Source organism: Canis lupus, chromosome 28, assembly GCF_011100685.1.
Source record: "Canis lupus familiaris isolate Mischka breed German Shepherd chromosome 28, alternate assembly UU_Cfam_GSD_1.0, whole genome shotgun sequence".
Lineage (NCBI taxonomy): Eukaryota > Metazoa > Chordata > Mammalia > Carnivora > Canidae > Canis > Canis lupus.
Window position 1 is genome coordinate 17407509 of NC_049249.1, and position 23070 is coordinate 17430578.

The 23070-nt window shown below is 41.1% G+C and overlaps 1 protein-coding gene across 2 annotated transcripts in view; it reads left to right on the forward strand.

Moving 5' to 3' along the window:
• The window catches only part of SORCS3 (sortilin related VPS10 domain containing receptor 3), a 581611-nt gene that overhangs the window by 304969 nt on the left and 253572 nt on the right, over positions 1 to 23070 (forward strand). For both annotated transcript variants that reach the window (XM_038578740.1, XM_038578741.1), the window contains exon 4: positions 1251 to 1409. In XM_038578740.1, coding sequence (XP_038434668.1) covers positions 1251 to 1409 — 159 coding nt within the window. The remainder of the gene's footprint in view (positions 1 to 1250; positions 1410 to 23070) is intronic.

Here is a 23070-nt window from a genome sequence, read left to right on the forward strand (position 1 = left end):
TTGGGGATTTACCCCAAAGATACAAATGCAATGAAACGCCGGGACACCTGCACCCCGATGTTTATAGCAGCAATGGCCACGATAGCCAGACTGTGGAAGGAGCCTCGGTGTCCAACGAAAGATGAATGGATAAAGAAGATGTGGTTTAGGGATCCCTGGGTGGCGCAGCGGTTTGGCGCCTGCCTTTGGCCCAGGGCGTGATCCTGGAGACCCGGGATCGAATCCCATATCAGGCTCCCGATGCATGGAGCCTGCTTCTCCCTCTGCCTGTGTCTCTGCCTCTCTCTCTCTCTCTCTCTGTGACTATCATAAGTAAATAAATAAAAATTAAAAAAAAAAAAAAAAGAAGATGTGGTTTATGTATACAATGGAATATTACTCAGCTATTAGAAATGACAAATACCCACCATTTGCTTCAACGTGGATGGAACTGGAGGGTATTATTCTGAGTGAAGTAAGTCAGTCGGAGAAGGACAAACATTATATGTTCTCATTCATTTGGGGAATATAAATAATAGTGAAAGGGAATATAAGGGAAGGGAGAAGAAATGTGTGGGAAATATCAGAAAGGGAGACAGAACGTAAAGACTGCTAACTCTGGGAAATGAACTAGGGGTGGTAGAAGGGGAGGAGGGCGGGGGGTGGGAGTGAATGGGTGACGGGCACTTGGGGTTATTCTGTATGTTAGTAAATTGAACACCAATAAAAAATAAATTAAAAAAAAAAAGGAAAGTATCTAGAACAAAGGGATCATTGAAAACACTTAAGTCATTAAATCACTCAAACAATTCATTCAGAAAGAACAAAATACACAGTGGGATAAGAGGGGCATCCTTTTCATGATTAAAGGGCAACAAGAACAATGGTGTGATGAAAAGTGACCTGGAGAATTGAGAGAGGGGGCAGACAGAGGCCTGTGTAATGGTCTTAAGGTCAGGGGACAGAAGATCATAGGAATATACTCCCCCTACTTAAAAGATGGACATCAACAATGTAAGTACCTGTAAGATGGACATCGCAAAATGAAAGCCTCATTTGTATGCAGACCTAACCATGCGTAATATTCCAGCTCTATACAGCAATGAAGGACTAAATCAGGGAGGAAATGCCAATATTTTTATAGAGAACCACACGCCCCTTTCTGTGCTGTGATATACAAGTACAGATGACTTTATATTTATGCTTTAATTTCTTCTATTTATTTTCTCATGCTAACTCCATCTCTATTTTCTCCCCCCTCTTTTCTCTAGATCATGCTTCTTAGTGATCCTGAAATGGAGAGCAGCATTTTAATCAGCTCTGACGAGGGCGCCACCTATCAGAAATACCGGCTCACTTTCTACATCCAGAGCTTGCTCTTCCATCCCAGGCAGGAGGACTGGGTGCTGGCCTATAGTCTGGATCAGAAGGTGAACAAATACTGTTTTTTATTCACATCTTGTCACCCAGGTACCACCTGGTGGAAAGCACTTGTTTACTTAGTCTGAATTTTGGAGGGGATTCAACAATGTTTCATCATTCCAACCGGTTTCGTTTTGTTTGCAGCAACGAACTTTCCTTTCTGCTCTTTAGTTCAAAATATGCAGGCAGGTGTATTTCACTTTTGGCAGTACTGTTTATCATTTCATAGGCTTAAGATGGTTTCCTCTGTAATTTTACTCATTTGACCTTTAAAACCACCCTGTGAAGTAAGTAGGAAATGTGTATTCATAGTAGTTTTGTAGTGGTGGTAGTAAACAAAGGTGAGAAGGGCTAAGGATGTTTGTTCAATCCTGCCCAGCTAGTTGTTGGAAGAGCCAGACCTCAAATGCATGTTGTCAGATTCTAAGTCTAGGGCACGTTCCAGCATAACATGCCACATTGATTTGGTAAAATGTGAATATACCATTGTTTGTAGTTTAGCAAAGGAAGGAAGTCCCAAACATATCCATTTTGTGGTTTTCTGAAAGTCCATTCAGGATATAATGACCCAATAAGTCCTCCTCTTTGAGCTCAAGATCCATTGATCCAGTTGTGTACTTGACCTTATCTCTTCTATGTCTCAGAAGTCTCTTGATCCAGTGTATTCCAAAAAGTGAACTTCTGCTCTCCCTTCAACATAGCTAGTTCTAGTCCAGTGTTCCCTAATCGTATCCATTAGGTTGCTTACAAAAGTCAGAACTTAGGAGGTATCCTTGTTCTTCACCTAGCATCTGTAACATATCATTCTGTCTCCATCTCTTAATTCCATGGACTTCTATTATCACCACCATTCAAGCATAGGATATATCTTTCATTTGAGCAATGACTGGAGCCTCTTCCAGTGTGTTTATATGATAACCTGAACAATCTATTTCCCAAATGTAGATCTTAGGATTTCTGCATCTTCTCCTTGCTCACCAAACACAGACCGGAGTCCTCTGTAGGATCTGCTAGGACCTCCTTTGCTGGTCTCTCCTCTGTCTTGACTCACCATTACTACTTTCCCTTGAATGGCCCTCTTTCAGTTCATCCCCCCAGATGTCTCCCTGGCTCCATTTCCTGAGCCTGGACTCTTCTTCCCTGAAGTCAACTTTGTCACTGTCAGATCTCATATCTAGCATTTACTTCCTCAGGATGTCTTTCCTAAACTCCCTGACAAAGTTAAGTGCTTTTCAGTGGTCTTTCCTGTAGTGCTGTCTACTTCCCTTTCAGAGGATAGGCCACAGTTGAGAATTTATGTTGACTAATGTTATCTTTCAGTTATCTGTGTTCCTCATTGAACTGCAAGCTCCAGGAGGGCAGCACCAGGTCTTCTTTTACTCCTTGACGTAGCACCTGTGCTAGCACGGTATCTGGTACCTAATAGGTTCTCACTAAATATTTGTGAGATAAACAGATTAGTAGATGAATGCATGAATGCTATGGTAATGAGCCTTTTGGAGGTGATCAACTTATACTTAGAAAAGGGACTTTAGAATTATTCTTTGTATTTCCTTAGTATGATGTGCAGTCCTAAGGACAGTACTTGATGCCAAACTCTTGTGTAATAATGTGGAATTAATCAATGAAAGAAAATAGATAGTTATAAGCATGTCTTGCATAGAGATATCCACAGTTTAACCTTAATGGAAATAGCTTCTTTTCTTCTGTTCTCTCTTAAATCCTGAGATAGTTACTCCTCAGTATATATTTGAATATGTGATTTTCAGTATGTGGTGTGTGTGTGTGTGTGTGTGTGTGTGTGTGAGAGAGAGAGAGAGAGAGAGGGAGGGAGAGAGAGAGGGAGGGAGAGACATGTCAGCACCTTTAAACAATAATTTCAGCATAACCTTTATATCTCTCATTAATGGAGCCTCATGGTGGGTGCCAGGTGCTTAATGCAATCCCCTAAGGACAGCCACATGACATTTGCAGAGCAAAAGCCATTGCATATACATTTCTTTCATGGCATCAAGTGGATATTGTATGAAAGACTTAGCCAAATGTCATATAATCTGTGAGTTTAGATGCTTAGTATTGCTGGGAATTTTGAGGCTATTTGAAAAAAATAAATTTTTTGGCTGTCATTAAAGGCTGGATGGTAATTTATTTAGATGACACTCAGAAATGCTAAACTATGTTTTTACTTATATAGAGACAAGCTAGATTAGACATCTCATGCCAAGAGGTTAATAAACCAAACATAGTATGCTTTGAGTATATCTAGAAGGAGTATCTTTTCCTCCATCTCCATAGCACTAAGAACATTTGGGGCATTGTGATCATATGAAGTAGTCTTGTGGATATAACATATTTAAAATACTTTCAGGCTTGGTGGATGCTTTTGTAAAAAGATTTTATTTATTTATTTGAGAGAGTGAGCAAGTAAGAGAGAGAGAAAACGCAGGGGGAAGAGCAGAGGGAGAGGGAGAAGCAGACGCCCCACTAAGCAGGGAGCCCAACACAGGGCTCCATTCCGGAACTCTGGGATATGACTTGAGCTGAAGGCAGATGCTTAACAACTGAGCCACTCAGGCGTCCCTTGGTGGCTGCTTTTTTACATAGTAAAAATATTTAAAAATGTGGCAGTGGGTGTTGATGGATTTTCCTAATCACACTGCACATTTCTGGATGTGTTATTCCTTCGGTACTCTTTCTTGTTGACATCTTTTGCATAAAGTGGCTGAATGTTCTTCAGGCCCATAAAGTTTCTAACTGGTACCCTGCCATTCTTTTAAATAAATGGTGTGAGGAGGCAGACGATGCCCCTGGCAACATTTGCAGAGCTGGCATAAAACACCTAGCCCTCATCATCCAGGATGTAGAAGACTTTTTCTTTATTTTGGAATAATTTATTGGTTTAGAGTCAAGAAGAGAAATGCTATGCAGCACCGGATGGAGATATAGGGGAGTTGAGATTGATATACAAATGTCTTATTTCCGACTGGAACCTTCTCTAATGTGCATGCATTGAGGCAGCTGGTTTCTTCTGGAGAAAATGAAAAGTGTTAGTAGGAAGGCAACTGCAGCATCAAAGGGAGATGTTTGTGGTGAAGAGTGAATCAATGTTTCTATTATTGTGCCTTTGATGAAATGCACTAGCAATTTCTTTAGAATTGGTAAGGCTATCTCGTTATGTTGTATGTATTACAAAAGACCTAATTGAATGATATTTTAAAGGGACAATATCCAATTGCTTTACCTTCCAAATTGTTACCTCAAAGCTGCAGGAGACTTGCCCGGAGATCTCACTCAGTAAAAGCACTGCTGCAGAATTAAGGAAATATCTTCTGGATAGAACAAAATGGTAGCTAGAAAATGAGACATGCACATAGTATTGTGTTACTCGAGATGCTGGATAGCAGGTTGTGAGTCAACTAGGAAATGTGGCTACCCGGAACTGGTCAAGGACAGATTGTGGGTGATCACCCAAGTGTCCCAACTTCCAAAGATGCAAAAGGGTGGGGAGGTAGGGAAAGATGCACCCTGCACTTGACCCTTTGGAGGGCTGTGGCTCTACAATTTTGATGTGTCACAATAGCACATAGCAAAGTCATTTCTGTTTCCTGTTCAGAATTGACCTGGGCTTTTGACCAAGTCCTCCATTCTAGCCATCCTAGGAGCTTCCCAATTCCTGCTAATTCCTTTGCCAGCGTCTCTTCTGTCCTATAGATTCTCCTGGCACTTTGCATTTTATTATAAAAGAACTCAGTACTTACTAAAGACAAGAGATTCTTTCTTGGCTATATGAATCTGTGGAAATGCTTTATAAGAATCTTTGCAAAACAACCAGCAAAAGTAATAGGTTACAGTTGACCAAATTGGAATAATAAAAGAAAAGCTACTCCTTTCCTCTCCTTTTTGAATCAAAGCCCTAGAACGTCTTTGGAGGGCTATGTATTTACCAGTTATTTAAGAGGCAGGATTCTCTTGTTTCCAGCAGGCTATGCCCTCACTGATGACTGAAAGTACGTTGTGATATTTTGGATTAGCTGGAGGGCTCAATAATATTATTCAAATGGAGATTTAAAAAAAAAAGACTTTGAGATAGGTTTTGAGGACATTGCAGTCCTCTAAATAGGTAGGTGTTTTTCTCATTGCTTTAGAAAGCTGGATTTTTAAACATCCCTCATTTTGACAAGAGACTTGGTGGTGTGTTTGTTTGTTTGTTTGTTTGTTTGTTTGTTTTTTTAACTGGGCACATGCTCATGTATTCACAGATGCATATGTCCTGGCACAGGGGTCTTCCACAGGCGATAGAGCTGAAAACAGCTATTTTTCTGTGGGAGAGGTGGAATTGCAAAATTCTATTATCATTTATCTTCTTGGCAAAATGAAACTTTAACAAATACAGCTGGCTTTGGAGATCAGAGATGAGGAACTCCATGGGATTTTAGACTCTGTTGTTTTTCAGACACTTCTGGGCTAGGCTGGCCTAGAATTAATAATTTCAACGTAAACACCACTTTCGGAAACACTAGCACACATAATGAAGGGCTGCTGTTGTAGTAGTTGGGGGTTGTGGAAGCTAGGTGTTTTTTTGTTTTCGTTGTTGTTTTTCATCACTGGCTACCAGCTATGTTCAATAGTAGCTGACAGATTGACAAGCTGGTTAAGGAGCTGATGCAGTTCTGGGCATGGTCACTGGCAAAACAGAGTCCACAGCTGAAGAGGCGACGTTGGTTCCATGCAGACTTTGCCGGTTGGACCCTAACTGGGGCTGCTGCATCCTGCATGAGCGGGACACTGGCAAATTAGAGTATCTGGAGTGTGGAGGGCCTGAAAATTCAAAGGAAGTTTAAACTCGTACTTGGGGAATGCTGGATACAAAACACGCTGTTCCTTTCATTTGTATTCTCCTGTAAACCCTCAGATTAGAAATGTAATTGTATTCAGAGCTCCGGGATTAGCAGGTGATGACAACGTTCCACAGTAGCCATTGGCAGAAACCGGCTTTCTATCTCTCCACCTGGTGGGGATAAAGCTGCAGGGGATTAACGAGGGATGACCGTGGTTTTGAAGCACATCCTCCATGGAATGAGAGTCCTACCGAAGGGCACCTTCTATTTCGAGAAAAACATTGCAGTTTCACAAGGTCCCTTCCATAACTATAAAACCATTTCTGTGTCATTTCAGAGAAAGAAAATCCAGAGCCCCACTCACCTACATCACGCTGACTCCTCTTCAGGATATCTTGGCAGTACAGTGGGGATGTGGGGATGTGCGATCTCCATCACCATAGAAACACTGGTTTCCATGAGGCCACTTGCATGTAGGTGAAAACAAAGAGTGGACCAAGAATGGCCCTGTGTTTTATTAAGGAGGTGGAGCAACCTCTCTGTTATTCAGATATCACCATTAATCTCTCCGAGCTGAGTTCTGAATGACGAAACTAGTTGACCATACAGTATTAACTTGCATTTAGTGAGGGTCATGCAGGAAAAGTCTCCACCGATGGTACCTTTGCTCATGAGAACATTAGCTCAAAGGAACAACCTGCAACAAAATTATGGATCTGGTGGGTTTTGTCTTCCCAAACCTGCTTTTCTGTATCATGTCTCGGCGTGTGTGCTCTGCCTTTACCTTCTAAGTGTCCCTTTTGGTAAGCTGACACATTTCTGCCAGGGAAACGAACATTTGCTAAAATAATTAATGGGAGATGTAGCGTATTTATGTATTATCTTGGGTAGTCAGGGACATTTTCCCAACACTGTTTCCAAAGCAGTTATGCTCTCAGGGTAGAAACTCAGCCACAGTATTTCGGTGAAGAAGTGATTATAGCTGCAGGTGGGAAGGAGGTGGAGAGCTTCACAGCCTTCTTGACCTTCTCCCACCCATTTCCTGTACACAGTGACTGTGTCTTCACACATGCCCGGATCTTTTGTGTTCCCATTGCTGCCCTAACTCTGACTCTGCCTGATTCTGACCCTCCCTTTCCAGTTTTCCTGTGGGACTCAGGAACTCTTCTGCTTATCCCTTCCTTGACAAGCATCTCTAGACTTAGGACCCTGTCTACCAGACCTGACCGTATCTTCCATGTCGCCTTCATTCTCTGCCTCCATTTTGACCCCTCACCCTGGTATGGCAGCACATGGCCTTTTAAAGTCTAAACCTTTTAAGGCAAGGTATTGCATACCTAGAGGAAAGTGCACATCTCATGAGCTCAGTGAATGTTCATAAACTGAATAAACCTATGAGACTAGCACCCTGATTAAGGAGCATGTGACTGGCTTTCCAGAATCCCCTTGCGCAATGTGCAGTCATTATCTTTCACTCCTAGAGGGGGCTGCTATCAGTCAGGGTCATTTTTTTAAAAATATTTATTTATTTTAGAAAGTGGGGGAGGGAGAACATGGGGGGGAAGGGGCAGAGGAAGAGGGAGAGAGAGAAAATCTTCAAGCAGACACCCCACTGGGCACAAAGCTTGATGTGGGTCTCAATCCCACAACTCTGTGACCATGACCTGAGCCAAAATCAAGAGCCTGGCCGTTTAACCGACTGAGCCTCCCAGGCTCCCCTTTGTAGGTCTCCTGATGCACATTGCCAAGATGTCTTTCAGGAAGGCAAACTCCTTTGCCTGACCATCAATATTATGTCAGACCATGGGTGTTGCCTCAACTTTGCGCCAGTCAGGGTCATTTGTAATGACATGCAGCTGATTTCTGGCTAACCTGGTGATGGAATAGACAAAGATGAAGTCCTTAGAAGACAGCAGGTGAGGAATATGACAGAGAATGAGAATTTAAAAATATTAACTTTAGAGAATTGGATTAGGCCATAGGTCTAATTAATTCTGCCTCAAAAGCAATAATTCATTGATATTGAATAAGCCCAATTCATACAGAACATTCGTAAGAAAATTTTTTAAAAATTACCCTCTAAAATTAATTTCACAGGTGTCATTTCCTTTTTTTTTTTTTAAAAAAAGATTTTATTTCTTTATTCATGAGAGACACAGAGAGAGAGAGAGTGAGGCAGAGACACAGGCAGAGGGAGAAGTAGGCTCCATACAGGGAGACCGACATGGGACCCGATCCCGGGTCTCCAGGATTCTGCCCTGGGCTGAAGGCGGTGCTAAACTGCTGAGCCACAGTGGCTGCCCTACAGGTTTCATTTTCAAAAATGTTTTCCTTTCTGTATCATAAAGAGGATACTTAGTGTCGGCAAAGTTGAGGGGCACCTGGGGAGCTCAGTTGGTTAAGTGTCCAATTCTTGATTTCAGCTCAGGTCATGATCTCAGAGTTTGGGGATCCAGCCCTGCATTGGGTTCCTTGCTCAGCTGGGAGTCTGCTGGAGATTCTCTCTTCCTGTGCACCCCCACCCAAAGACTTTCTCTCTCTCCAAATAAATAAATAAATCTGTTTTTTTTTTAATAAAAAGGTATATTGTATCCTCATAACTTTGATTCAGTGATTCAGTTACTCCAGTTCTGAGACTGTACCAAGAGAATAATACCAAATACCACAAAGCTTTAGGTATGATTATGTTAATCATAGTCATTCATAAAGGGAAAAACTGCATGGAAACTTACTGAATGTCTAACATTAAGAGACTTTAAATCAGGGGCAGCCCAGGTGGCTCAGTGGTTTGGCTCCTCCTTCATCCCAGGGCCTGATCCTGGAGACCTGGAATCGAGTCCCATGTCAGGCTCTCTGCATGGAGCCTGCTTCTCTCTCTGCCTCTCTCTCTCTCTCTCTCTTTGTGTCTGTCATGAATAAATAAAATCTTAAAAAAAAGAGACTTTAAATCATGGTCCATACATTTGCCAGAATATTATGCACCCATCAAAATTGTGGTTATGATGACCGTGTAGCAACATAGATACACCTTAGCTCCTGTTTAATATATATATATATGTCCTATTACATGCATGATATATATGAATCATATATATTATGATATATATATACACATATATAAGATCATATATATCATATGTATATACACATTCATGCATGAGACGTGTTAAGTAAAGTTGTGCTATCTGAATACAGATATGCAAAAAATAAAATAAGGTAAAGAGAGGAAGAAAGGGAGCAAATAAGGAGGGAAGTAGAAAAATTTTAAAAGGATTGGGATTTGGAATATTCCCAAATATTTCCTGGATTCTCTTCGGATGATGGAATTATGTTTGTGCATTTTTTCCATACCATTTGTTTTCTAAGTTTTCTGTTATTTCATTAGATTACTTTTATAATTGAAAAAATTCTGAAAAGTAATCTACTTTAAATAGCTTATGTTCAGTCCTAGTAATTAGAAGGTGCTCTTAAAAAACTTTGTAGGTGTGAATAGGGTCATGTTGGGTAAAATTGTCTCAAATCATAATTTAAATACCTTTTCAAGAGATAGTGTGGTGCAGAGGGAAATTTCCCTGAACTAATAGTACATTGAGTCTAAGATTTCTCTTTCCTTAAGCTTTGCTTTTCACTCTGGTCCCTTTTAAACTGTGAAAGTCTAGAAATTATGTTTGTTTCTCGTAACAAAAAGTGTACTCTTGTTGGATATAACCTCAATCTATATTATTTACAACTCAGCAATATATATAGGTCTTATTATTTAGAAACATCCACTATAGATAGATGTTAAGGAAGTGATTTATTCTGGTAGTTTTTCAAATGAATTTTGCGACTATACCCAAAAATTGAATTAGTATTTGGTTATTTGATTTGACAGCTGTAATGGAAACAAATACTTTGGAGCTAAGGGGTGTAGACATATGCAGTGAATTAAGGTCTGTGCTGAGTAACTCTTACACACCCGTGTTATGTTATTCAGTATTGGACATGTAGGTGCTTCTCAGAAATGGAGATTTATGACTTCAAATATCTCCTATGTATGGGCAGTGACAGGGGCTTTTATGTACATTATTATATTGAATTCTCATGGGAGCCTGGAAGGTGGATAGTAGTATTTCCGAATTACAGGTGAGCATATGACTTTTAAGAGCAATGTTAACTTGCTCAGGGTCATTACCCATTGAGGGGCCTGGCCTGCTCTCTATCTTCCGCCTTTCTGAGATCCCCCACTATGACTCACCACACCTCACTCTCCCTCATGAGTAGATAGATTTACCACCTCCTCTGGGCAGAAATGCATATGGGCCAGCTCACACTGAATCCTAGCCCCAGAAAACACTGTAATGATGCGATAACAAAATCAGCCATACCAAGACTAGGCCTTCAGATGGATCCAGTTCTTTTGTCACATCCCTTAGCTGATAGCACTTTCCAGGCGGGACCTTGAGGCCGGAAGCCATCAAACTGCTTACTGATGTTAGGCCATAGGACTAATTAATTCTGCCTCAAGCAGAAAAAGAAACAACAAGGCAGTTGTGTTGGTTTTTTTTTTTCCCCAGGTTTTGTCCATTTTTGCTCTCTGCCCGTTAATTTGTTCGAACATGTGGGTTAATATGTAGATTAAACCAAAGAGTTTGCCATTTAAATAGGTAATACTATGATTTGAAGTTTTTTAAGGAAGTTTATGGAGACAACATCTTTAATATGGTAATGAAGATAGAAGTTGAAATCATTTAACTTCATTTACAAATCATGAATATGTATTATGCTTTAAATGAAAAGAAGGGCTAAAACAGATATAGTGTTTGTTCAATTTACTAAAGAGAAGACAATTTGTCAAGATTTTTTTCCCCCAAAACTCAAGCAATATGCAAATGTAGGAAAATCAGACCCCCATGTTAATTCCATGGCATGATGAATATTTTTATAATCCTAATTAGTACCAGTCATTTAGTCTAGCAATTTCCCCCAATCTAGCCAATTTGAAATTAAAATAGATGCCTTGATTACAAAACTCATTAGCACAGAAGCACCCTTCTCACTAACCAGTTCATTTAAAATGCACAAACTGAATGAAGTGTGGAACACTTGTGTTGTCAATTGGCATAAGTGAAGTGAGTCTTAATTGGAAGCATTGTGAAGTATTTGTATTGCTGCATGTTTCATTGCAGTATAATATATCATTCATTAAATGTAACAAAAGCAACTTTTAAATGGTTTAATTAAGCAGAGTTGGTGCACTTGGTAATTTTTATAAAGTCGAATGTCACAATTGTTTGCATTTGAAGTCCTGATGGGTATTAATGTCATGAAGACGAAGTCTGACTCTGCATTTATCACTCTGATTATGTGAAGAATGGCAGGTTTAATGTGAGAAGAGAAAATTAAATTCTAGAGCATTGACTTCTTACTTAAAAGTATCCACATGCATGCATATTGTCTCATGTATGTGGACGTGGAAGCTCCAGAAATGCCTGATTTCTGGCTGGGGGTGGAGAAGGACTGAAGACTAGGAGTGAAATGGAAGGAGCAAATAACAGTTGGAGGTTTTTCTTTTTGTCATTTCTTTTTTAATTTTCTTTTTTAATCAAGGGAGGAAGTAGTAGGTGGGGAGAAACTCTATCCAATATATTTTCATCTACTCAAAAGAGCAATAGAGATGTGTGGCAGTGCAGATTGATGTTCTGTCTAAGCCAAATGTTGTGGGAGTGGGAGAGGAGGGGAATACTGGCTTCATACCAGGAAAACTCTGAAAATGGGGACTCCACAGAAGTCCTGAGCTGGAGCCAGATAGCAAGGATTTCGAGGCTGCTTTTTGTGTCGAAGTTTACAGAAGAGTTGTAATGATGGTAGTTCTGTATGCATAAGGTACAAGACAAGCACAGAAGCCACTGCTTTGCTGATATTTATTCTCTGTCTATTCCAGATGTCAGCTGTTACCTCATGTTTATGGACTATTTCAACCCCACATCAATGAGGATGTAAAACTCAGCCATGTCATTGGTTTCCATGAGAAATCTAATTTTAACAGACACTGTTGATGTCCTGTCCATATGCATTTGGTATTTCCACTCCAGAGTGGTCCCACTGACATCTGATTGCTAAGATTTGCATTTCTTTGCTGAAAGCCTATTTTCAGACCCTCTAGAGGCTACCCCACTCCTCTGCACATTATGCAGTAGAAGTGCCAGGAAGCCAACATGTGGGAAGAGTCTTGAGCCAATGACCAACAGAATTTGGTGTATAGATCCTCTTGTTTCCTCACTTCTCTCTGAGCCAAGTGTTATAGACCTTTTTCCAGAATTTCCCATTGCAGGTAAGCTTTAGTTGCCCACAGAGTTAGGTGGCTTTATAATATACCATGTATCAACTGCCTTCCATTGTCTGGGTAATTTCTCTACTCCCAGACCACCTCCCAATTAGACCACTTAATTCTTATGTCACTGACTGCTCTTGGGGGAAACTGTAACCAACTATACCAAACATTTTGTGATTAGATAGTGTCACTAAAGAATCATGGTGTTAAGGATCATAGCACATAGGTTTCCACTCAGCAAATTCCCTTCAACATTTCCATGTTCCTGGTTTCTCCTTCGTCATGCCACCCTCTGGTGAGGAAAACCAGAAGCTGCATGATGCCCTCTCCCACAATGATGTCCACCTGTGAATCCCCAGAACCTGTGAATTTCCCTACAGAGCAGGAGGGACTGGGCAGATGTGTTTAAGTTAAAGATCTTGAGATGGAGAGATTATCCTGGATTACCCGGGTGAGCCCAGTGTAATTACAAGGGTTCTTATAGAGTAGGGCAAAAAAGGAAGAGTCAAAGAAATAGGACAATGGAAACAGAAGTTGGAGTGATAGTCTTTGGAGTTGGTGCCATGAGGGCAGGGAATGCAGGTGGCCTCTAGACGTTGGAAAAGATGAGGATTCTCTCCTGGAGCCTCCAAACGGAATTGCTGCCATGTGGATACCTTGATTTTAATCTGAGACTGATTTCAGATTTCTGACTTCCAGAAAATATTTTATAGTCTATAAATTGTATTTATATTTATAAATTAAACTTATCTTCTCTAAATTATTTTTAAAAATTAATAAATGTGGGTTATCTTCAGCCACTAGGTTTGTGGTAATTTGTTATAGCAGTGATAGGAAACTGATACCCTTCCTGACCCTTCCCGAAGTCTCAGTAGGTCTTCTGTCCCACAGCAGGCAAAATCCTCAGCTTGACTGTGCCTGCTTCTTGGATGCCCAGGCTTCCACAGACCCAGATTCAGGCCATCCAGGCTATACTTTTGACTCGTCTTTACATTGATCCATGAAGTCCTGGAGTAAGAAGAGGTCCTCCTGAGAGGAATTCTGGTAGAAAAAAAAAAAAAAAACTTCTCTGTCTTGTCACACATTGTATTATTTAGCTAGGCCTGCCCTAATGAGTATCACAGACTAGGTGGATTAAGCAATAGAAATATAAGGTCTCACGGTTTTGGAAGTTAGAAGTCTCAGATCAAGGATTAGTTTCTTCTGAGGTCTCTCCCCTTGGTTTATGGATGGACATATTCTCCCTGCATCTTCACATGGTCTTTCCTCTGTGTATCTATGTCCTAATCTCCTTTTTTTTCTAATCTCCTCTTCTAATAAGGAGACCAGTCATAGTGCATTAGGGCCAACCCTAATAACCTAATTTTAATTTAACTCACTCTTTAAATGGCCTGTCTCCAAATACAGTTACATTCTAAGGTAACGGGGGTGAAGACTTCAACATATGCATTTAGAGGGGACACAGTCCACCCATAACATATTCACATGTCAAGGTTGGTGAGTGATGGAAGTCTTATTGAGCTTTGGGTCTCTACCATCCTGTGTGAGGGCAGAGTAAGAGTCCCTTCCTGTTTTGTAGCCTCAGATGTTCCTGAGGCATATGGAGTGGAACCAACCACCAGAAAGGATTTGAAATGGAGGGGAGGTAATGAACTGAGGGTGGGACTTATCCCTAAGATGGAAATCAGAGCCACATGAGAGGTCCTGAGACTGGTCAGGAAGGTTTCAAACTGATCTTTGGCCTTGACTCTGGCTAAAGTTAGGAAATCATAGAGGGCACAACAGAAAAGATGGCACCCAGGCCAAGAAAACCACTGGGAAGAACTTTGAGGGAACAGAGTGAAAGAAGTCTGAGATGGAAACTTATCCTTTAGAGTCATGGCTATGTGCTTGTATAATCTAGATTTGTTTAGTTTGGTTTTATTTTGGTATTTTATTTTTATTCTTTCTTTGCACTTGAAAATGTCAGTAGATCTGAGATGTGCCAGAAGTTACAGAAAGAGATTTCTTTGACCTGAATGTGTTACAGATCTTCCTCTTCCTCCTCCTCTCCCTGTCCTCTTTCTTCTTTCTCTCCTCCACCTCCTTCTCCTCCTCCTCCTCCTTTTTCTTCTTCTCTTTTGAGTACAATTGACACACAATGATACATTAGTTTCAGGTGTACAACTTAGTGATTTGACAAGTTTATACATTATGCCATGTTCACCACGATTGTAGCTACCATCTGTTCTATTATATCACTATCACAATACCATTGACTGTAATCATTCGGCTGTGCATTTATTTCCAGGACTTACTCATTTTATAACTGGAGACCTGGATCTCTCCCCTTCACCCATTTTACCAATACCTTTCCTCCCCTTTGGCAGCCATCAGTTTGTTCTTAAAATTAATTGTTGGCTTCCCTGTCATTTGGAGGATGAATTTAGCTTAGTACGTTGATCATCATAGTTTGGATCCTGTCTGACTTCCTATACCTCTTTCTAGGCACTCCCCTAACTCATGCAACAGGTAATGCACCCTCTTGTTTCACACCAGAATACTTTGGAACATGCGCCTCCCTCTGGGAGACCTTTTCCCCTTCTTCATCTGGCTAGTCCGAAAACAAAGACTTTCTAGAGAAAGCTTTCCCTGGTTAAGATTGCCTGTGGAAATGTAACTGAACTTACCTAGATTTTTGAGAAAAATCTGGAGAGAAGCTATTCATTTCAGCACATGGAAAGCTTTTTATTTTATGGTTTTACATTTTATAAGTACCTAAGGGATGGTGGGACCAATGTTTTTCTCAGTGTTTACAACATGTAATGATCTTAAATTGTCCCTGGACAAGAGATAAATAGGACTTGCATTAAGGTAATAATTATGGGGTTGAAAAGAAAGGGGACAAATTATGGTATGATTTGAAAATAGAAGCAGACTTTATGACTGCATAAAGTCACAGGGAGGAAGAGTGCCTGATGACTCTGACCATGACAAGAGCCAAAAGGACACCATCGATCTGATAGGCTGATTGCCTGAAAGAATATCTAAGGCTGAGGGCTGTGCCCACAGCATGTTTCATTCCTGACAAAGGAGATGCCTGTTTCTCAAAAGCACACAGTGGTGGAGGGGAGACCCTGGTGTGCATTGCTGCTGAAGTGTACCATGGAGGGGATAATGACCTTCCTTTGTGGTCACTTTTCCCGTTAGCTGCTTTTCTGACATTTTGCCCCGTTGCCTCCCTCAGCTGCTCTGAGTGCCGGAGGCAGCAGCCAGCAGTAGCTGTCTAAGTTATTGAAACAAGGCTCTTTAAAATGGAGACTTTTTAATTTAAAGTGCTTGGTAGAGATACCAGAGGTTGTAATCTAGAAGCTTTGTAATAGGCAGCTGGGGAAAGAGTGAGGGAAAAAAGATATATTAACTTTCCTTTCTTCAAATATTGTTGTACTAATATTGAACTTGAGTGTTTTCATAATTAAGATGTAGGAAGGTGGGCTGAGGAATCCACTCTCCCGGGTCTATCAGGCCTGGAGGGGCTCTGAAACCTTCTAGCCCAGAGGCTTCAACCCCCAAAGGGAGCTTTCCAGTTTCACTAGTAGATCATTACTTGTGATGCATTCTGTCTTCCCTTAGGTTTATACAACCTCTTTCCCTTTTTGGATGCTGACATTGCCAGTTTAATTGTCAAGTCGTAAGCTGATATTATTTGTGTGATCTCCACTAATGGTATCACACCATCAGTCATTAAAAATCACTGAAATTATGCTACGGTGTTTGTCTTTTTTTCTCCCAGGGAACCTACTAACAGAGACCAGAGTCTAACAAATCCCAACAGATTCATGTTTTAAAATACTGAAAAAAAAAAAAAAACCCACAACTTTTTCTCAAGTGAAAAAATGATAAGGTAAATGGGAAAATGAAAAGTACAGAGAGCAAAAACCATTTCTTTGCTTTAAGTGTATGTCATTGAAAGTATCAACAGCCTGCTCTTTATGAGACAGATACCAGGTCAAGTATTACATTCAACAAATATTTACTGAGAATTTACTAGGTGCCAGGACTTAGGGATTCGGTAATTCAGGGTACTGATACAAGCTCTGTGGGCATGGAAAGAGACACACTGATCAAATAGGCAATTGATGGCAGTTCTGACAAGTGCCACAAAATGAAAGTATTGATTGTTAAAATAGCATATATTGGGGAGAAACTCTGACCTAGCCTCAGAAATGTTTGATATTATTACTGTACTCAAAGAGTTAAGATATTCTTTTGAAGTTAAACATTTTTAAGTGCTCATAAATATTATTAAAGTATGGGCAGCCCAGGTGGCTCAGCGGTTTAGTGCTGCCTTTGGCCCAGGGCATGATCTTGGAGACCCCAGATCGAGTCCTGCGTTGGGCTCCCTGCATGGAGCCTGCTTTTCCCTCTGCCTGTGTCTCTGCCTCTCTCTCTCTCTCTCTCTTTCTCTGTGTGTGTGTGTGTGTGTCTCATGAATAAATAAATAAAATCTTTAAAAATATATATATTATTAAAGTAAAGCTAAGGCCACTGTATGAGTTGCCTTCAGATTTCTTTTTCTTTCTTTTTCTTCTTTCTTTCTTTCTTTCTTTCTTTCTTTCTTTCTTTCTTTCTTTCTTTCTTTCTTTCTTTCTTTTTCTTTCTTTCTTTCTTTCTTTCTTTCTTTTTTTTTCTTTTTCTTTTTGGGAAAGAGAGAGAGCAGTCATGGGGAGGGGCAGAGGGAGAGAGAGAGTCTTAAGCAGGCTCCATGCCCATCACAGAGGCTGACACAGGACTCGATCTCACAACCTGAGATCATGACCTGAGCCAAAAGCAGGAGTCAGATGCTCAACTGACTGACCCATCCAGGCACCCCTTGTCGCTCTCAGATTTCCATAAAAACTTTATCAAGGTATAATTGACATTCAATAAGTGCAGAAGTTAAAGTATACACAGTGGATAAGTGTTGATGTGAAGATACCCACACAGTCTCAACTACAGTCAAGAAAATGAGCATAGCCATCACCCACCCCTGGTCTGCAGTTTCCTTGTGCTCCTTCATAGTTCCTTCCTCCCACCCTTCCTCATTACTCCACTGCCACCAGAGTCACAGTTGGGGACTTGCTCACTGTCATATCCTATACCTATCCCATAGTTTGCCTGATTATAGGATCGCTTGCATTCTGTAGAGTTTTTGTAAAAGGAATCATACAGTATATGCTCAATTGTTTGCATGGCTTTTTTCTCTTACAATTATTTTGAGACTCATCTGTGTTGCTGTGTGTATGAGTATTTATTTGTTGATTTATTTGCTGGGTAGCATTCCATTTTATGGATAAACCAAAATTGGGTTGTTTATTCACCCATGAATGGAGATTTGGTTTGAATGCAGGTTTTGGTTATTACACATAAAGCTGCTGTTACCATTCCTGTACAAGTGTTTATATGGCTATATATTCTTATTTCTGTTGGACAAATACTGAGTGGTAAAATGACTGAGTCATGTGGTAGATGTAGCTTCCAATGTTTATGAAATGGCGAACTATATTCCAAAGTGTTTGTACCATTTTACACTTCCACGAATAGTACATGAGACATGCAGGTGCTCCATATCCTTATTATCCCTGATTATGGTCTGTCTTTCCATTTTAGCCTAGATTCTAAAAAGCATGCAGTTGTATCTCACTGTGATTTTAACTTTCATTCTCTTAGTAACTTAGCTGTGGTGAGCATCTTTTCATGTGCTTGCTTATGATCTACATAATTTCCTTTGGTGAAGTCTCTGGGCAAATATTTTGCCTGCTGAAAAATTGTTTTGGCATTGTTATTGAATGTTGAAAGCCATTCTATATTCTAGATAAAAGTCCTTTTTTATATATGTAGTTTGCAAATATTTTCTCCTATTCCATGGCTTGCCATTTAATTCTCTTAAGTGTCTTTCAGTAAGGAGGGTTGTAATTTTGATGGAGTGTATTTTGTTAATTATTTATTTTGGGATTATGCTTTTGGGGTCATATCTAAGAAATCTTTGCCTAAGTCAAGGTCACAAGGATTTTTTTCTTCTGTTCATGGCTATGGCTAGATGTTTTATAGCTTAATGTATTATATTTAGACTATGATGTATTTTGAGTTAAATTTGTGTATGGTGTTTGAGAGGTATGAGACAAAGTTTATTATTATCAATATCTCCATTGAATTGGCTTTGCTTTTTTGTCAGAAATCGATTGTCCATGTACATGCAAGTGTTTTCCTGGACTCTGTTCTATTCCATTTGTCTAGTTTTCTATCTTGAAACCAACATTACATTATCTTAATTATCATAGTTTTATAAAAGTCTTGAAGTCCAGAAGTGTAAGTCTTCCAGGTTGTTCTTTATGAAAATTCTCTTCATCATTCTAAATATTTTGCATTTTCATATGAATTTGAGAATCAACTTGTCAATTTCTATCTTCCAGAAAACTCTTCTAGAATTTTGATTGAGATTATATCAAGTCAATAGATCAATTGCAGTACAGATCAATTGGACATTTGACAAATATTTTCTGATTCATAGCCACATCATTATATCTCTCCACTTACTTAGGTTTCCTTTAATTTATTAATTCAGTGATACTTTACAGTTTTTAGTTTATAGTTCTTGCACTCTTTTGCTAGATTTATCCCTAAACATTGTAATAGATGTGCTTTTTTTAAAAAAAGATTTTATTTATTTATTCATGAGAGACACAGAGAGAGAGATAGAGGCAGAGACACAGGCAGAGGGAGAAGCAGGCTCCATGCAGAGAGCCTGACGTGCGACTCAATCCCAGGTCTCCAGGATCAGGCCCTGGGCTGAAGGTGGCACTAAACTGCTGAGCCACCAGGGCTGCCCTGTGACTTTTTTTAAATGGCACTTAAAAATTCAATACTTTAATCTTTTTTTGGTACTTTATAGAACAAGTAGAAAGAAAAATCAGTAAGGATGTAGAAAAATTGAATGACACAATCAACTAACTTGACCTAATCGATTTTGATAGAACACTTCACCCCAAAAAAGCAGAATACACATTGTTCTTAAGTGCATATTGAACAATTACCAAAATCGGCCATATTCTGATCCTTTGTGACTAACTACACTTTTTGTAACTCTTCACTTGTAAAATGGAACTATTTTGACTAGTTTCAGAGAAGTGTGAAAATTACCTAATGTGTAAAAAAGTATTTTGAAGCCATTAAGAGACTGTGAGAATCAAGAATTAATAGTAGCAAAAAAAAAAAAAAATCCATACTATTAAAATGTGACTTTGAAATGTCAAGTAAGTACAAACTTCCCCCCTCTCATCATACTGTGTACTTTAGTTCAGTGGAGAGACATGGAGACAGCGCAGTGGAAGATGAAAAAAAAGTGGCTTTTGGGAGATTGGTTCCTGGAAAGTATAACTAAATTTAGCAAGTCCTTTAGTTTGGCTGGGGCACAGACTGCAGGATGGGGAGCAAAGGAAGTATAGTCAGAAAGTGAGTATGTGGTCAGCTTGGATGGGAGGTGGATTTGGCATTAACCTAAGGAATTTGTGTTTTATTGTGTAGAGATGGGAAATTATTTCTTTTCTTTTTAACACAGTCCATGTGGAGGTTGGTAACTGTCTATTTAAAATAACAAAGGCTATTTGAATAAGTCACTTCTTGACCATGAACTAACCATTAAAAATCTAAAGGGAATTTCAATTTTGTCTTTCATCAATTTCATATGAACATCCAATTTGTTTCAGAATTTCAGATGCGATAGTTTTTCTCTGGCTCTGTGTCTCTGGTATGAAACTTGACCTTTCCATTAATGGTCTTACCCCAATGAAGAAGTCCATTCTAGGCCAGGTGATAATCTGAGTCTAACACCCCTTTATTATGGTAATCAGAAACAGCTCTTTGTGGATGCTTCCAGTCCTTGAGGGAAGGAGAAGGTGCATCAGGCATTGAGGATAAGGGGGATATAGATGTGTGCTTTTTATTTTCTGGGGACTGTCCCTTGGAGATTAGCTCTACAGCAGCTAAAATCCAGGACACAGTTTAGCATTTAATCGTTTCCTGTTCTTCAACGTTTGTTTTGTGTGTACATCTTGGCTCTGTAACAAGATCCCACTTTCCTTATGCTAGACCCTACCTTTGCATTCTGCAAACCTCTGCTGAAGACTTGAAGGGTTTAAATAATTGTATACAGTGCTTATATAACTATAATGATGAGTCAGACTCAGACCTTCCCTGAAGTGGCTTAGTCTGGTGTGAGACAAAAAGGCACAAACTGTTAATCACCTATGCTGCCATTGGAACCTTAGGAACCAGTGACTTCCTGAAGCCACAAGCAGGGAAGGGTTTTTGAAGACTGCAAAATATTGGGGGAGGAAGGGAGTTGAGTTTTAGGGGAGGAAGGGGATTTCACTAAAGAAAGGAACCTGCTAAGTGTACTTATTAGGTGCCCAGTGCATACTTGGTGACAAGTCAGTTATGAACAAAGAGGCTCAGTTAAGAAGAATCAGTACTTTAGAGGACACCTCATAGTTAATATGCAGCTGAAAATGGGCATCCTTGGGGAATATAGTACTAAGCTCTGGAAAGAGAACTGGACTTGAACTCAAAATTCCTAGATTTTTATCCTATGCTTTTCTTTTTTCCAGATGTGTGTTACCTTGAGTGAATGGCTTAGCTTCTCTGAGCCTGCTTCATTTTCTGTAGAATGAGAATAATGATGGAGAGCTCACAGGCGTGTTGTGAGAATCCTATGGAAAATGGTGTTATGCATAAGCTAAGTCCCTCCTCATTGTGATATCTCTGCTTGGCAGAAACCAGTTCTGCCTGATACCGGGCCCCACAGCAAGTAGATGACACCACTTTTCATATGATTTGGTGTCTGAACTGGCTGGGCTAACTTTGATTTTCCTCTCCACAGGGCAGTTATTTGTTTCTTTGTAAATCTCCTCTTCTTTTGCTACTTTGAATTTTAACTTCTCTAAGACTTCAGAGGGGTATGTTCTCTTGGGTGAAGTTATCTGCCAAAATTCTTTGGAACTTCAGTCTCCTTAATGTCTAGGACTCAGAACTCAAAGGGCCAGAGGTCTCAGGCAAAGGAGGCCAACCGGGTAATAGTTGGCTAATAAGACCATATGTCACTGAGGACAATTTTCCAGCAGAAATCATCTACCATTGATTAATATGGAATGTAGACGTCTGACTGGGCTGTCTTTGCTCATTAAGTCACAAGCTGGGCTTCTGACTCCATTTGCAATTCATCAGGGTCCATGTTCTCTAATTACAGAGTTGAAGACAGCAGTGCTCAGATTATCCAGCTCTTTCTCTTTATCATGGAAACATACACAGAGGAGAAAATTTATGACAACGTGCGAACTATGACATTTTTAGCATTTCAATTGTGCCAGCATCTCTTGGTTGTGTTCCCTGAATGGCTTGTGTCTATGTGTGTGTGTGTGTGTGTGTGTGTGTGTGTGCACACGCACTCACAGTCTGCTACAGAATGAAATGGGGAGGGGGGGTCGGGGCAAGATTACAGAGAAGTAGGGTCCCCAAGTCACCTGTCCCCATCAACTTACCTAGATAACTTTCAAACCATCCTGAAAACCTACAAATTTGACCTGAGATTTAAAGAGAGAACAGCCGGAACGCTATAGAGAGAAGGGGTTTTGCTTCTAACAAGGTAGGAAGGCAGAAAAAAAAAAAAATTAAAAAGGCAGAAAAAAAATAAAAAAAGAATTCAGTGGGGGAGGGGCCCCGCAAGGAGCCAGGCTAAGGTGGGGGGATGGGCAGGGGGGATGCTCCGGGACAGGAAGGCCCAGCCCCGGAGAAGCGGGAACTTTAACAAATCCGCACGGGATTCTTCCCGGAGGGAAAGGCGCTCAGCAGGGAACCGGGCAGGAGCAGGAGGGGCAGCGGGGCCTCCAGGCTCCTGGGGTCACTAACAGGAAGGGCGCCCGGGGAGAGCGCCCCACACACCCGGGCCCATCTCGGTAATGGGCTGGAGCGCCCGGTGGGGCCTCGGGGAGAAGCCGGGAGAGTGGGACTCGGGGAGAAGCCGGGGGCAGGCGGGGGCTCTGGAGGAGGGGGCTGCGCCTGCTGCCTGCGGGAGCCACGGCCCGGGAGCGCGATGCCAGCAGCACAGGCCCTGGAGCCCAGGGTGCGGAGGACACAGCCCAGGACCCTGCGCTCCCCCGGGACAGGCGGAGGCGGGGAGGGCCCAGGACAGCGAGGACGCTCCTGCCCGGGCACTCCGGAGCTGTGCAGGTCAGCGCCCCCCGCCCCAGAGCATCCAGGCCCCTGCGGACCGGGAGCTGCAGTAGTTACTGCGGGAGCTGACTCCAGGGCTGGGGAGCTGGCCGCCGCCAGTGGGGTTGTTCCTCCTGGTGTCACCCTGTGCCTGGGACAGAGCGGGGCCACCAGGGAACAGGGGCCTCACCGGGTAAACAGCTCCCACTGAGTCGTGCACCTGGTGGGGGGCGGGGCAGCTCCCCCAGGTGCACACACCTGAGACTCAGCACAGCAGCCCCTCCCCCAGAAGAC